This window comes from Neospora caninum, chromosome VIIa, assembly GCF_000208865.1.
Source record: "Neospora caninum Liverpool complete genome, chromosome VIIa".
Classification (NCBI taxonomy): Eukaryota; Apicomplexa; class Conoidasida; order Eucoccidiorida; family Sarcocystidae; genus Neospora; species Neospora caninum.
The window spans coordinates 3,869,746-3,886,441 of record NC_018393.1 but is presented as its reverse complement, the minus strand read 5'-3'; the positions used below and the strand labels follow the sequence as shown (position 1 = coordinate 3,886,441).

At 56.1% G+C, this 16,696-nt stretch overlaps 2 protein-coding genes across 2 annotated transcripts; both read right to left on the bottom strand.

Moving 5' to 3' along the window:
• Positions 1–2,107: 2,107 nt before the first annotated feature.
• NCLIV_023770 (hypothetical protein) lies at positions 2,108–9,895 on the bottom strand (the record flags this gene model as incomplete). Its single annotated transcript, XM_003882571.1, has 12 exons — positions 2,108–2,234; positions 2,629–2,718; positions 3,139–3,314; positions 3,901–3,975; positions 4,496–4,596; positions 5,247–5,388; positions 5,859–5,960; positions 6,281–6,410; positions 7,029–7,109; positions 7,681–7,777; positions 8,184–8,601; positions 9,161–9,895. The coding sequence occupies 12 exons, from the start codon at positions 9,893–9,895 to the stop codon at positions 2,108–2,110; spliced, it is 2,274 nt and encodes a 757-aa protein (XP_003882620.1).
• Positions 9,896–12,595: 2,700 nt separating this feature from the next.
• Positions 12,596–14,518, bottom strand: NCLIV_023760 (conserved hypothetical protein; the record flags this gene model as incomplete). The annotated part of the gene is made up of 1 exon (XM_003882570.1): positions 12,596–14,518. One exon carries the CDS (start codon positions 14,516–14,518, stop codon positions 12,596–12,598), a length of 1,923 nt encoding a protein of 640 aa, XP_003882619.1.
• Positions 14,519–16,696: the final 2,178 nt, after the last annotated feature.

Below are 16,696 nucleotides of genomic sequence, written 5' to 3'. Positions count from 1 at the left end.
AGTCGAAAAGACTGCTGTGTGTCGGTGGCAGGTCAGAAGGGATTAAGCATAACAAACGCGAAGGACGGCCGGAACGTTGGCTTCTGCGTCTTCCTTTCCGTGTCAGATCGTCTCCCGTTCATTTTTGTACCACAGAGACCGCGGTGGTAACCGTGCACTCGCTTTCTGGCCGCCGCGGGTTGTTGCACCGCCTTTCAACAAAAGGGATTTTCCTGGGTGTTTGGTTACTCCGGCGTGAGATCTGGAGACGGATGGAGATGCCCAGTACCAGACTGGTGGCTGCGCATGGACCTTTGCACACAGAAAAGCCTGGCGCCGTAGATTGCACGGCAGGAAGTCTGTCTGCTTGGGCGCCTTCGGTCCTTGTCCCCTCGCGTCAGTCAGTGAAAATCATGTACGCCGTTGCTGTGGCTTTTTTGCCAGGCGTCGCTTTCTTGTTGTCCGCGACGGAGACTCGTTTTCTCGTGTCGAAGGCTTGTGTGTTGTTTCTGCAGCTGACGGTGTTTTCTTCAGCTGTTGGCGCAGGGCCGTTACTGTTTCGTCCCGAAACGCCACTCTGTTGACATGCCAGGGGAGGCATTTGTGTTGGTCGTGCATCGATGCAATGCACTCTGTTTTCTGTTGTGCACCGCAGATGATTCATTGTCTTTCGAGTTGTCGAGTTCTCATTAGGCGTTCGGTGGTCCGACGGCGAAGAAACTCACACACGACTTCGTCTTTTATTCACTTTGCACCTTGTCTCTGAATTGTTCTGTCTCCCGCTGCGGCCCCCCCGCCCCTCGCCGCCCTGCGTCTGCACTGTTACCTGGTGCCGTTTTGTGCTGCCGCCTTCTTCAAGGGCGAGTGCGCAGTCGAGGGAATGTAGAGATGCTGAGTCGTGTCCGCTTGCTCGGCACAGGGTCGCGACAGTCCGTTTTGAAGATTTAGGTAATCAACCACAGCCTTCCTCTTTCCCCCCACTTCCCTCACCACACTTCACGCACGAAACAGATGCGTGATCGCAAGAGCGAGGCGCTAAACACTCTGCACCTGCACTGTACGTACACCCGAGGGCACGCTGTGTGGTGAACATTTGGACTCGCGACTATCGAAAAGGCGTGTCAAATATGTATGTCTGTATGCTTACCGTACGTTACATATGTTTCAGCCGCGTTTTGCAACAGAGACCTCAGACAAAACACAACGGACTCTATCCTTCCTTATCGACCCGACACACACGCTTCTCCACCGATGCGGCTCCACCTGCAGGTTGAGAGCGCTGCCGCGCGAATTGCAAAATCCTCGGCGGTAAACAGTAGTCGCTTGGATTGTCTGGAATCTCTTTTGGCTGGTGTTCCAGGACACCGTGGAGTACAGTTTGGAGTTGACGTTCGATAATTAGCCGACATGGTTTTTTGTGACTTCGGGCCGTCATCATACAGCCGTCTACAGGTTACTGACCAGTCAAGGATTATATACGAGACGTCTACAGGGGTAATCGCAGTTCCAAGGGCAAACCGCGTCAGAGACACCCGCATTTCTTCACGTCTGTGTCACTGTGACAGAAAAAACATGGCGTGTTGTCCCTGTGTGTGCGGCTTAGGGATCGTTCATGTCGTGTGAGACCGCAGCAGCCAACATATCTGAACGGCCTCCTGGTCCCCCATTTTTGCATGGACAAGCATAGAAATGACAGAGGACTGAACGTTGTCGAAAAATACCGGGTTTTTGTTGAGCGCATACCGATACGAGAAAGCGGTGGCCTTCCGAAACGTCGCCTGAGCCACTCTTCAAAATCGGGGAGACAAAATACCGCTCCGATGATAGCGGGACCATCGTAGTTGGGAAGAACGTCCGTAGTTATACATACGTATATGTAGAGGCACTGGTAGTCAATTGTATGAGGCTGCGTGACGAGTGGGATGGAAAATTTCCTTTTACTCAAAGAAATCCTTTACTACCTTTCATCTTTTTCGAGCAAAGGGTGCTAACACTCAGTCCCTCGTTTGCCTATTTTGAGGGGAATTAGCTGGTGATGGCCGAATATGTTCTGTGGCTAGAAGACAACGGTTAGCCTTTCTTTGTGAGATTTGTTTCGTGCGGAAATGTACGTGGAGGCAGGCGGCGCTCAACCCACAACCTCTTGTACGACATTTCCCGGCTCTTTCTTCCCGGGGAAAAGCATTTTCTCCACTAATGCCGTGACAGCGTCGTAGCACTCCACATTCAAGCGAGACTGCGCTCCAAACGGAAGCCTGAAAGCACAACCAAGGAAACCAAAAATATCCGGATGATCGCGCCACCGTACGCATGCGGTCGAAGTCCGACAAATCCTAATGCACAGGCCCTCAAGGCTTGGAAACAGCAGAGAAAAGGACAAAACCGAGGAGGCTCTCCGCTTCTATTGGCCGTACTACCCACTAACCCTGCCTGGGAATTCGTGTCATAGACTGACCATTACGAAGTCTCTGTAATGGATCGAGTTTTGAGGGATTCGAGTGCATGGGAAATAAAGAAGCGCATGGCAACCCACGAAACGGTGTCCATGCTAGGCACCTATATATATATATATATACATATATATATGCATTCGTGGTAAGGATATCTTAACCTAACCTAGCCAGTAGCAGTCCGTTTTCCCCCGCCTACTTGATCTTGAGGGCCTCGCATGCATCGAAAATGTACTGGACGGGGCAGCCAAATTCCCCGGCGATATGTTCGACCGTGTCCAGAGGATACCTTCAGGAAGAAACAGAGGAAAAAGAGCGAAGGCGTCAAGGGCTTCGTGACAAGAAACGGGAGACACAAGGTGCCAGGACTGCTTTCTGTTCTCTTCCACGTCTATTTGCGGCGCTGGAGACTTGAACCAGACCGATGTGGACAGATTCCCGGTACTCGGTTCGGCATCTCTAGGGCGGGAAAAGTTTGAGGTCGGAGTGCGTCCGCACACCTGAATTCTTCCCTCTCCCCCTGTTTTCTTTTCTTCTCACGCGCACTAGATTTTTGCGGAGCTCACGAATCCGCCAACAGGCGTTTCCACCCACCCTCCCCCTGCCCCCAAACGTGACAAACAGCTATGAGACAGCTCCGCACCGCGTGCTTCTTCGCCCTTTCCTCCTTCACTCCTTTCTGGTGGCCCCGTTCGGATTTCCTGCTCACATGTTGTGGATTTGAGCAGGGTCTTGAACCTGCAAATATTCGATCAGATTCCACACTGCTGCCGGATCCGTCAGGTCCTTGAGAGGCACGTCGACCGGCACCGGCGGCTGCACGCCCTGGCGACAGAGGAAGTCGCCAATGAAATCCTCAGGCACTGCGAACGCTTCGGCCAGGCTCTGACGGAAAAGAACAACACACGGAGGCGACGGTGGAGCTCGAGACCAGATATCTAGGAGCACGACCCTGCCAGGGAGCTATTCCGCGAAAAAGGATGGCACGGGCGACAAGTCAACCGGGCTCAGCATCGCGGGAAAACGCCGTTCGCATCCCCAGAGTCACGCTGGGAAGTGTTGACCGTGTACGCAGCGGCAAGTTTGCGGGTATCCCCCTGAGCGAGGCGACCAGCAGAAAAAACTTTCACCTACATAGTTCCGCACAAAATGCAGTCACGCCTCCACTGGTGGAGACACTGCGCTGCAGGAGACTGAGTTGAAAAGACAGCTGCGCTTCAGCAAATGGAAGGACAGACTTGGACCCAAACAGCGAGGCGAGTCAACACCTTCGTCGGCGATTTCCGTCTCGCGAACCGGTTCGGTTTGTCCTCGCCAGCGACCGGATTCCGCACACGTCAGCCGCCTCTCTGTGGACCTACCGCCCTATTATATATATATATATATCGTGACTGTTTCGCCCACGGGGGGGCTGCGCGCGAAGGCTTCGACACCAGAATTTGCACGCCGACGAAAAAAAGAGAGCAGTTACCTGGACGGTTTCGGTGACGACCCCGTTTGGATTGCCTTCGAGGTACATGCGTTTCCGTTCTTCCATGGTGAGGTGCTGCAAGAGTCGCGCATGCAGGCCAAAGCGCCAGTTTGCAGTGCCGCTTTGTTTCACGGCAGAGTCCGTGTCAGTTCTTTGCATGCACCACATGTCGGCACAGAAGGAATGGCGAGCCTAAAACGCGCATGTGGAAGAGCCGCCAGCTTAAAACGCACGAGAAGTGTTCCGCGATTTACGCGTCCCCGGACTCGGAGCAGCACGGAAGACGTCGACAGTCAGGGCAAAGAACGAGAGGTCCGGGAGCGGCGTAGCAAGCAAACTGATGGGCAAAGGCGACACCGACCTCTCTGGGGTGGGCCTGCCAAAAGAGTCGACCGGTGAAAAACCGACCTCGAAGCTAAAAACTTGGGCGTTCCCCACAGACGACAAAGAGAAGGCGGTGGATGGGAAGACGGACACCGATGAGCCGCGAAGGCAGCGCTCTCGCGACAGGTGAGGAAGAACCCCGAGGAGCGCAGCACACAGATCCGAGATACTAAACAGTGCGTGCACAAATCGAGACGGCACAAACGCTTACGTCCCACTCGCTCTCCACATGCTGCAAGGGCGCGTCGGCAACGATGCAGTCGTCGTCGCGCGCCTGGAAAGTCTTGGGCACTGTCTCCGCCATGAGGTCATCTGAGGAACAAACGTGAGGAGAAAACACATCCGAGGTGTTTCAAAGACGCGAACGGCAGAGACAGGACACCTGGCAAAACCAAAGAGCCGAGAGGGAAACAAACGCGCTCCGGGCGACACCTCGGGAGACAGGCTCTGTTGAGCCTGGGAGACCTAAAGACGAAAGAAAGGAGACTTGCTCCGCCACAAATGAGAAAAACCCGGAAAAGAGAAAACAGACGGAGCATTTGAAGACAACGCCGTTCGTGGCGACTCCCTCTACTTCCCAGTCTCTTTGGTGCAGAGGCGCGAGCATGGGCAACCGCGGCAATACCCTGTTCAAGCGTCTTATGCATATCTGTGGTCTTCGCGCTGTAGTTGCACCGAAATGCATGCAGGAACCTATAGAAAGGTACTGCACGAATTTACTCTGCGCACAGTCACATCTGTGTGCAGGCGCATGCATGCATACACAGATATATGTAGGCACATCTCTCCTTATATAAATATATGTATTTGTAAGTCCGACTACTCGTCGACCAAGGGACCAGTTGTTAATCAGTGCTCTGTAAATACGTGTACAGACAGAGTACCAAAGTTATACGTTTTAGATTTGGGAAGCAGAGGCTCGTCAGGAAGGCGTGCGGAGTCAGTGTCACAACACGACGCACGTCTTTGCTGTTCGAAGAGTTCTCTCTTTTCCTCGTCTGTCAGTTCGCGTTCCTCCTCGTCCATGCGCTCCTCGATTTGTGCCACGTCGGCGGCCGACACTCGTTGGTCACTCATGGCTGCGTCCAGGTGAAAGTACGAAACCTGGCGCGGGAAGAGAAGGCGGGGAAGGCAAAAGACACACCGCACGAAACGGAAGGATCTCTCAAGGGAAAGCGACAGCGAGCGCTTCGAGCTCCGAGAGCCGGCTGGGTGTCTCCTCAGCGGGCCGGACAGCAGTCGGTGGAGCGCGTGAAGTCCCCACACGGGGCCGGCCAAAGAGGAACAGCACGTGAACACTCCGAACGGAAGGAGAGACAGGAGAGAAGCTCGGGAACTTTGCCAACGTCGCAGGGAGACGGAACCGAGCAGGGAAGGACGACCGAAGAGAGAAGGCGAGAGCACCGTGCAAACGCACAGTCGGGACAACCGCCAACGAGGGAAGGTGGAACGGGCGAGCAGGAGAACACAATCAGAGAGCGCCACGGCGCGAGAGACCGTGGGAGAATCGAATACGGCCACCCAGTGGCGAGGACACGCCAGCGATTTGCCCAAACCCTTTGGGCTTTCCTTACAGGGTCTTCAGCCGCGTTACAGAGCTCGGTACGTGCGATCCAACGGCGAATCACTTGGGCGGGGTCTGCGGGGTTTTCAACCGGCTTCGAGATCTCGTCGAGCTGAGGAAACAAGCAAACACGGAGAAGCTGGTCTTCCCCGGTGTCGAGGTCGCTTGCATCTGGGCACCGGCGTGAGGTGTGTACAGACACTCGGAGCATCGCTTTGAGATAATATTTCTGGAGGGGCGTTTTTCCCGTCCTTCCGGTAGGCCCTCGTTTGCTCGGCGGATCGCGCGAATCTGAATAAAAAAGCAGAGCTGCATTTGCCTTCCCCCTTTGCTTGCGTTTTTCGCCCCCAGGTGTTTGCGGCGCCACCTGGCTGCGCGCCTGTCCGTCGCGGGTGCGAGGTCTTTGCGTTGCTTCGCGCATCCACGCCTTACTGCGTCTTGATAGGTTTGCGCAGCTCGCTGCGAGTCCTCGATGAACGACTGGGTGAGGGGGTTGTCAGGATACTCGTCTTGGGTGCCTTCCTCGAAGACGCGCGGCCCGTCACGCACGGCCTGCTTCAGCCTGCCAACAGAAAGCCGCGCACGACCTTTGCATACAGCGGCAGACGTCGCCTCTCTCCACTCCAGGCTACGTGAAACGCGCAGCGCTGCCGCAAAGACAAGAGAGACGAGGCCGCGCGCGGACGCCCGCAAAGTGAGGAAATGCCTGGGAGGGGAACGGGCGCTTTCCTCGAGGCGACACGCCCCCTTGGGCAAACGAAGGGGCGGGGGTATCAAACCTAGGAAACGCGCGACAAGCTGGGAGTTTCAGACAAAAAGAGGAGGAAAAACGAACGAGCGAGAACTCAGAACAGAAAGCGCTCTGAGTTTTGCATCTAGCGGATCCGTTCTTCGAGACAGGCACTGGCGTCACACGGCCGTGCTGGGGGCACATTTGCAGATTTCTCAGAGTCAGACAATCAGGCTGCGATGACTCCTGCGGCTTTCATGCGCCGCTCGGCGCTTCGGGGACAAGGCCGGCAAGCCAAGTGAAGCTAGGGAGGTCGCCTCCTTGCTTTCGTAAAAGGTTGGGAAGTCGGGAGAAAAGATGACGTCGACAGGCGTGGACTCAAGTGGCGAAATTCGTTTCAGAGGGGACGGCGCGAGACACAAGTTCTGCAGTCTCTGAAATTTGCCTCACCGAAGGCGCACGGTCTCGAGCGGCCCCGAGGTTCGATACCCTCGCAAGCGCAGTTCGTCTTTTAACTCGAAGATGTCCATTCTGCGGGGACAAGAGCGAGGCGCAGACGGAAAGGGCCCGAGAGAGGCTCGTCCCGACACGGAGACAGGAGACGCATGGGGCGCGAAGACGCAGAAGGAAGCGGGTGGGTATCTCTAATCGTTCTACGAAAACAGAATATATACGTGTATCGACTTATACGCATAAAGAGGTTTTGCAAGGGAGACGTGCGAACCAAAGAGATCAGATGTGTGTCGGCATAGCCGCCATGACGCGCGCGTCTCCAACGGCACGACTGGAGGCAGGAGTTTGTTCACGCGCCGCGCACCATAACGCGTGGAGAGATGAAGCTGAATCGTTAGAGGCTTGTGAGCAAGTCGACACTCCCCGCCTTGTGTCCGTGTCTGCGGTTGCCGCGACGCTGCTCAGACAACAGTAGAAGAAGGAAGGCAACGAGGTCACCTAGGCAATTCCCTCGAGGAAAGCGGCTCGGAATTGTTTTCACGTGCCGTCGTGAGACTCGACGCCAAACAAGCGACGTGACACCGCGAAGAGCGCAGCGTGGCGACAGGAAGAGACAGAAAAGCGAAAAACGGTGGCCTGCCTCGCGTACCGGTCAATTTCTTCATCCGTGAAGTGTGGGTGCTCTTCTGCGTTCTCGCGTGCTTCCTGTTTCCGCTCTCTCTCTTCTATTTCAGCTTGGACCTCCGCTGAAAAAAAGACCAGCAGGCGTGGATTTAACAGCCAATCTCTCCCTCGTTTCCTCTCGCGCCGGTAACCGCTTAGTGACAGCCAAACCTTCCACAGAGAGACGCGACCTACGCCAGCGGACAGGACGCCGGCTCATACATCTGCCCACGCGCTCTCGAGTGTATGAACACTGGAATCTGCATGCATCCTTCTCTACACAAACGCGGCCCAACCCAGAGGCAAGCAGCATATACACATATATATACACATATATATATATATATATATACATATATGAATGTATGCTTCGAGAAATCTCTTTCCACCTGTAGGTTCCTGTATCTTGACGAGATTGAGGTATGAGGACGGCGGACACAAACGTCCGTTCGTTGCCTAGGCTGAAGTGACAGCGCAGCGTTCTCTTACCAACGAGCGGCATGATTCGTTGCTCTCCTGCTTCGATGGCCAGGTCGATCTCTTCGTCGCTCATCCACTTGCCGCGCACCCACGCCCCCCCTTCAGCTTCCTGGATGTCGAGAGCGGTCAGGTCTTCTGGTAAGGTTCGTTCTTCGCCCCAGCGCTCGCGTCCCTGCATGCCCGAGCTCTGAGTCGCCGGCGCCCTCGAGCTCTCTCCCGCTTCGGCTTTCGCGCCTTCTCCCTCGTCCTCGTCCGGGCGAGATCCGCTCGGCTGAAGATTCCTCCGCTGCAGTCGCCGCAGCCTGTCGTCCGGGAGGGAATGCGGCAGCTGAAGAAGAAGCGAAGTCGCGGCGTCGAGGGCGGCGAGGTTCCCGAACGGTTCCTCCGGCTTGGGCCGATCTGGATCGAATCCGCCGTCTGGCGTCACCTGACAAGCCGCAAACGCGCAGCAGCGACGAAACGTAGAACCACGGGCGGCGGTGAGAGAGTGCGGGGACACCGCGGAGGCAGGCGCGAATCGCACAAGGGAAGACGGTTCGCGACTGGCGCCTCGACGCGCACTCGAGAGGCTTCCGCTGAGGTGCGGAGCGCAGGACAGATACACCGGCAGTGCCGAAAGAAAGGCGAAGGCAGGAGAGAGACTCCGCGAGGCTCAGGACAGGGCGCGCGAAATGGTGCATGCAGGCATGCTTTGTGGAGGAATAACGGAGGCGTGAAGCAAAGAAAGCGCCGCATCAGATGGAAAAAACCCCTAACTTGATCACTTGAGTCACATATACATATATATATATATATATAGGGCTGGCGTTTGTGCCTATCCGTGTGCTCCGGGGTTCCGTTTTCACATCGTTCTGGGGGATATATATATGCACTCAGGTTACGCACAGAAAGACCCACACAAACGCGGACGGAGAGGCAGACACGCGACTGCATGCAGAGGGTTGAGGCGCGATCTGGGCCGGTTTGGGAAGAGAGAGGCGACCTACAAACAGCGGCGGCTTGGGGGGGCCCTCCACGGTGTTTTTCACGTCTTTCCACGACACTGTCGGCAGCTCTCCAGGCGGCAGAGAAACGATCTCTTCTTGGCCAGTCTGCGCAAACTGGTGCCCGCGCCTCCCGTCTTCTAAAGAACGTCGCGGGGAAGAAAAGGCAGCGCCCGACGAGGGCGAAGAAGATGAAGACGGAGAAGATGAAGCAGAGGGTATTTCAGATGAAGAGGCGGGTAGTTCAGGCGGCGAACAGGAAGAAAACAGAGAAGAACAAAAAGACGAACGCGTGGACACAGGAGATGTTAGGGGATGTGCTTCCGCACCGGACTGCACAGGAGACACCAGGAGGGACAGAGAGGCCCGCGGCTTCTGTCCGACGAGAGAGAAACTTCGCTGAGAAGGGGAAGAAAAGAGAGATGCCTCTTGGCCTCGACAGACGACCTCGCTGTCTCCTGCGCTTCTCTCTGCGCCCACAGGCGGGTCAGGCGCTGTTCGAACTCGATGTAGAACGCCAGCAAATGCGCCTGGTTCTGAAGAATGTCCAGACGCTTGACGACGGCTTCCACAAGGCTGACAAAGGCCGCGGGGAAAGGCTCTCAACTGTCCAGCTGGGGAAAGAAAGGCGACTGAAAGCGGAAGAGATTTGGACGAAGGAGACGGAAACGGAGGGTGACCCGAAGGAGGTGGTACGGAAGAGGGTGACGGAGAGCTGGAGACATGACGCGAAAGCATCGGTCTTTTGTAGCTCTCATTCAGAGAGACAAACGAAAGACTTGGACACGGGGAATAATCAGAGACAGTCGAAGCGTCGGACGGGCGAGGCGCGACCCCACAGGGCGAAGGAAAGGAAGGAGAGGGAGGCGCCGGCAAGAAAGACGAGGAGAGAGAGAAAAAAGACGAAAAACGCGCGTGCCTGGGAGAGGAAGGGAGAGGTGACCGTATCCAGGAGCGGGGCGAGGACGTGAGGCTGCCAGAGAAAGACGCTGCGCGTGGATTCGTTTGTGTTCTCTCCGTCTCTGAGATCCCCCGCCTTCCTCCGAGCGTCTCCACTGCACCATCCTGCGGGTTCTGGCCACGCCCGCGAGAGGCGAGGGGCGCGCAGTGCTGGCCTTTGGGAAGGTTCCATTTTTTATCGCGAGAGAGGCCGGAAAACGGGGAGGCAAGAGAAAGAGAAGATGGAGACGACGAGGGAAAGACAGACGCAAACACCCGCAGGGAGGAAGGAAGAGTGTCAGAAAAGGAGACAGGAAACGACAGAGAGCTCGAAGAGACACAGGAAGAGACAGAGGAAGAGGCACAGGGGGACGGAGAGGGAAAAGAGAGACGGAGGCTATTCGAGAAAGAAGAGAGGGAAGAGAGAGAGTGAAGGCCAGCAGGATTTGTCGGCGCCGGTGAGGTCCATGAGGGCTTCAGCGTCGTTGCCTCTCGGACCGCAAGAGATCGACAGTGGCAGAAGAGGGAGAGGAAAAGCGTGAAAAAAGAAAAGAGGGAAACCCGACAGGCGCGAAAAGGAGAGAGGACGAGTCTTCTCGTCCCCGAAGCAAGAACTCGCATGGCAGCTCAGATCGGAAACCACGGAGAACGGAGACACAGGAGGCAAATCGCCGTCCTGTTCTCCACGTGCTTGTCTCCCCAGAGGTTTGGAGCGGCAAAGCGGCACAGAAGCAGAGAGGTGTCTTTTTCCTCCTTTCGGTTCCTTTTTCTTCCTTTTGCTTCGTTTCTTCTCCGAAGAAAAAACGAAGCGCGGAATACGAAAAAGCAGGCGAGACGCACACGCGCGCGGTGTCTCCGTGGCGCATGCGGCTCTGCGAGACAGCCATGCGCTGGCCACATCAGATGGACGGTCTCGCCTTTTGCTCGCGGAAGGGTAGGGTGGATTGCGTCGAGAACTCTGAACTCCAGATCTGAGCTCTAAATTCTCCTTTTCTGTTTCCCCAGACGCGTTTCTCTCAGAGGACGAACCCCGTGCGCCCCACATTTCGCTAGATGCATCTTGGCCTCGAGGCGGGATACCAGCGCGCGACAGCGAAGAGAAGAGCAACAGCGAACGGGCGCAGAGACCGTTTTGATTCCCGGTGTGGATAGACACACGAAGGAGCGAGGAAAGAGACCGGTCGAGGGCCTAGCCAGTTCGACGAGCCGCAGTCGATAAGGCGCCTTTTTCAAAAGCGTCTAGGGTTTGAAGTTCAGCGGCTCTTTGCGTAGAGGCATTCTTTCCACAGCAAAACGTCCGGTCTCCTCCTAAACAGCTGTTTGAGGAATCTCCGCCAGAGGAAGCAGATAGAGAGACACAGACAGCTCGAGCAAACCTTTGGTTGATGCAAACGCTGAAAGCTAACGCGACTTGGCTTGCTAAAATCCAGGGTTGCACTGTGCGTAAAAAGTGTGTGTGTCGGTTCTCCCACAAAAACCATAGTATTTATACGCAGTTGCGGTTTTCGGCCGTCTCGATTCCCATTTTCAGACACTTCGATTTAAAGAAGGAATCATCCCAGCTGTGCGCGGCGAAACGAACGGGCCTTCGCCCAGCCGTGCGGCGTCTGTCTCGTCACCGCTCGGTCTAAAGACGCAAGGCGAGGCGTGGAAGCCGAGAGAAGAGCGGACTGGAAGTGATTGCTGGAACCGCCAGCCGGCTCTCTTCCACGCGCATCTGCGCGCTGCCTCGTTTTTTCCTTCGGAAACGCCTGTTTGTTGAGAAGCCGTTACACCAGCACATGGCGGGGACGCTGCAAGGCTCTCTGTCCATCTATGCATGCAGTTCTATAAATAAAAAAGGAAGGAACGGAGTGACAGGGCGTCTAGAGGCGCGTATTGATGACGGGGGGGAGAAGTGGTCACAGCGACACAGAAACCCATCGGGATAGCTCTCTGAAAGGAAGGTAGGCTGTCTGTCTCGAGTCCTCGACTCTCTCTTTAGCGCCGCGCTCTCTGCGCAGCTAGGGAGGCAAATCGCCTTCAACCGTTCGGAGGCACAGACGTCAACCGGACCTTCTGATCGTTTCTAAGTGAACACGGGAGGAAAAGCCGGACCATGACGACCGCGAAGATGAGGAAACTCGGGTCTCTTCTCACAGTTTGAATCCGGCGCCACACAGACACCCAGAATGAGAGCGATGGCGCGTTATCGAGAAATCAGAGGAGACAAAACTGAAACTGAGGATGTGAACGAGAGGAAAAGGATCTCTGTTCTTCGCGGGACCAAATGGCCCAGCCGACCCCGTCAATATACGCTGCCTCACGTGCTGAGAAAGAAAACCACGCCGAGCAGTAGACAGCGACCGCATGCACACTACTACGGAGACGCACTTGTTGTTCCTGACAACGCAGCAGAGACAAGGAGAGCTCGACTTCGCAGTACACACAGGCCAGGCAAAAGGGCAACCGTTGTCTCTTCCTGTCCACCCGCTCTTTTTCTCCGTCCTGCTGTCCCGCTTACTCTTCCTCGCTCCTGTCTTCCCGTCTGTGTCGTTCTCTCTCGTCTCTCCGATCTTCGTCGCGGTTCCGTCTACCGCTGGACCTGTCTCCTCGTCCTTCCCTTCCTCGTTCCTCCGCGTCTCTGGCCCTCCTGTCGCTATCCGCACAATTCCCGTCTCCACTGTGAGTCGCCGGTTCCGAGGACAAACGCTCTTCTTCGTCCCGGTCTTTTCTCCGCGTGTGCGCTTCTCTCTCGGTTCTCCTTCGTTTTCTTCGGTCGTCTTCCTCCTCGAGTTCACGCTTCACCGGAACGCGAGCTGTCCCTTCATCTCGGTCTCGCTCTCTGCGATCGTGTCTCCTTTCTGGTTTTCCTTCCTCGGCGTCCTCTCTCCTCGCACTTGCGCGTCGCTCTTGTCGCCCGTGTCGCTCTTCCTTTCTTCTCTCTCTCTCGCCTGCCAGGTCCGGGGTGCGCCGGTCATCGGCCGCCTCGTCTTCGTGCGCGCTCTCTCTCCTGCTGCGCTCTTCTCTCGTCTCAAACCCTCCTCTCTTCGATCCGTCGCGTTCTCTCCGTTCCTCATGCTTGACGCTTCGGTCGTCTCTCCCTCGTTCCCGCTTAGCGTAATACCTTTCCTCGCGTTCTTCCGACACGACTGACCCTCGCCTCGCCCTGCCTCTCCGGTCGTCCTCTCTCCTCCGTTCTCTGTCTCCGTCGTCCTCTCTCCTCCGTACTCTGTCTCCGTCGTCCTCTCTCCTCCGTACTCTGTCTCCGCCGTCCTCTCTCCTCCGTACTCTGTCTCCGTCGTCCTCTCTCCTCCGTTCTCTGTCTCCGTCGTCCTCTCTCCTCTCCCGCTCTCTCCGCTGGTGTCTCTCTTCTTCCCTTCCCCCGCGCTCTCTTTCGCGTTCTCCCCTTCCTCTCTCTCCCCTGTCGCCCTCGTCTCTCCTCGTGTGTTTTCTTCCTTCTTCTGTACCCCGCGAAACGTCTTGCATTTCCTCTCCTCGCCGACCCCTCTCCCCCCCTCGGACTTCTGCTTCTCCGCCTTTTTGTCGCTCCTTCTTCATCTCCCTCTTGACTGCCTTCTCCCGCTCCTCATCAGACGAAGACGACGAAGACGAAGACGAAGAAGACGAAGACGAAGAAGACGAAGACGAGGAAGAAGAAGAGCTGCTGTCGCTGCTGCTTGAGTCGGACGAGACTTCGTCGCTGTCTCTGTTTTTTCCCCTCTTTTTGTCTTTTCGGCCTTTCTTCGCCTCTCTCTCGAACTCCCGCCTCTTCTTCTTCTCCGCCTTTCGCTGCTTCCTCGCCTGGAGCAAGAAGTCTCTGCGCTCCTCCACCATCTTCCGTTTCCGCTCTTCCCACTCTCGCTGTCTAGCCTCCTTCAGTTCCTGTTGCTTCTTGAAGTCGAAGGCCAGCCCGATCTCGTGTCGCGACTCGTCAATGTTCAGCGCGCCTGCGGCGCTTCGCAGCTTCTCCTGCTTCCGCGCGGCGACTGCATGCGAAGACGTCTCTCCCTGTCCCTTGCCGAGTCCCGTCGACCGGCCCTCGTTGGTGCGGTAGCCTCGCCCTGGGACGAAAGTGGAAGTCCCAAAGAGGCCTTGGGCATGAGAACCTTGTCTCGCGTGAAAGGCGACTTCCACGTCCTTCATCATGCGGCTGCGCAAACTCCTGATCATCTTCTCGACTTGCTGTTCACTCTTGCCCTCGGCCAGCAGAAACTCCCGCTCCTCCACCAGCTTCACCTCGACCTTGCGCTTCTCATCGTGGAGAAGAAGATTCGCGTCCGGCTCCAGCGACGTCTTCGGCTTCTTCCCGACAATCGGCTTCAGCGCTTCGCCCGGACGCGCCAAGTCCGTGCGGCGCTGACGCAGAAACGAGTAGTTTCTTTGAATGTACCCATTCGTCCCCGAACCTCGCGCCGTCTGGAGACCCACGCCGTTGTACATTTTGATGCGGGAGAAGCGGCGCGGGGGACAGAGCGGGGAAGAAAGATGCGCAACCGCCGGAAACCGGAGGGAGTGGAGGCGAAGGACCGGAAAACGGACGAATTCCGGAGGACGAGGGAATACGACGGAGGAGGAAGACGTGTCCAAGACGGACGAGGGAGGACAGAGCGGGGAACGGAGACGATATACGGGGGGGGGATGAGACAGGTAGGTGAACAAAACGGAGGAAGAGGGGAAGCAAAACGGAAGAAAACAAGAAGAAAGAAACGCAGCGGCCGTGGAGGCTCGTGAGGAAAAGTCGTGCTTTTGCGGATCGCCGACACACAACGCACGCCCACGCAGGAAAACGGAGGGAAAACGAAGACTGCGTGAACGCGTTTAAACGAAGCAGGGACGAGACCAAACCGAAGAAAACGCGGAGGGGGAAGTTGTGCAAATAAACTCCGGGAATGTCGGGACGCGACTGGACAAAAGAAAGACTGCAGGACAGAGAAATCACATTTTTTGCCGGGAACGGGACTGGAGACGAGGACCGAAAACTCGAGTGGAGCGACGGAAAGAGACGCGGTGCGAACGACTTTGAAAGATGCGAAGCAGTGCGTCTACATCCAGAAGAGGGACGTGGTTTTCGAAAAAAAGAAGCGATCTTCCGAAACGAACGGAGGAGGGAAAAGACACGAGAGGACGGCGCAGAAGGTTTAAAGCGAATTTCAAGGCAAAGCACGGACAGGCGCGAAGGAAGTCGCCAGAAGGGAAAAAAGACAGAAGCGTAACTCAGGAAGCGACGAGGTGGGTGAGACAGAATTCAAGAGAATGCTTCTTCGGATGCGTCGCCAGCCGACAGGAGAACAGCCAAAAAAGAGTCCAACCAGGAGAGAAAGTGAAACAAGGCAGAATATGCGGATACATCGTTTGTCTCTGCTGAGAGGACAAAGCGTGTGGCATGCAGTTGAAAAATCGGCAGCGACGTTTCGGCGGGTCGTGCTTGCGTCAGCGTATCTTCCTTGCCCCAACCGTTGAGAGGCACGGGAGAAGGTAGACAGCAAACGCGTTTTTCTCGCACCAGATACCTTTCTTTTCGTGCAACAGACAGGAAATTGGCGAACTGGCCCGTTTTCGCGCTTCAGTTCGCGGTGAAGCCGCCTGTGAATGCGGAGGGAGATCAGGGACGTCGCTGTATAGACGATGTGCAGATACACCGGCACAGCAAGGCCGCAGAAACGGGTTCCTCGCGAGACAGAAAACGTTTCCAGTTCCGTCTCTCTCTCCCTTCGATCTAAAAGAGGAGCCCAGTGGCTTTCTTGGAAGTGGAAGTGACACAGAGGGGGAAATGTTCCGGGCAGGGAAGGGAAGGAACGCGAAGCAGCCGGCAGCCCGTCCGGCGCCTGGGGTGTCTCTTAAGTTCAAAGCTTTTTCGCAGAGAACGTGACTGGAAACCTGGCACGGAAAAGGGTTTGCTCCCGCCCGTTTCTCTTTCTTGCCGATGTGTCGCAGCGGCCGAGGAACCGAACAGGCTTTTTACCAGAATTCGCGCTCCGTGCCGGTGTGTGGCGTGCGTACATTTCGTGGACGGACACAAAACGCACCCAAAACGGAATGAATTTACACCGTATCACGCTTACCAACTTCACCGTCACACGTACACATGCACACCTTACAGCGTCAGATTCGATGCTCACACGCCAAATTCCAGCTTTAGACACCAGGCGGTCCACCCGGACGTTGCTTAAAGGCCTACGACGAGCCCGGCATTTCCGAGCCTCCTCCCGCGCACGTGTTTGCCAGCGCCAGGAAACTTACACTGCCTCACTTCTCCCCGCGTCTCGTCGAACAAAGAAAAGAATCATGGTGAAGGAAAGAGGGGGGGGGGAGGGGGGGGCGAGGAGCGTTTGCCGCGAGTACGCACGTCGAGGAAAGAAGGAGAAACCAAAGTGGCGGTCTCCTACGCCACACACAGGAGTGCGAGCAACGAGTTTTCTTCTCTCTGCTTCCTTCTTTTCTCCACTGCAGCGAAGACGCAGGAAAACGCCACAAGGAAGATTCGCGAAGCCGTGTCAAAAGCCACAAACGACGATTGAGGATTCGCTGCTTTGAGAAGCCCCCGTTGTAAACACGAGCTTGGAGAGGGGCGCTTCTGGATACGTGGAGTTCCTTCTCTCCGATCGAAAAGAAAAATCC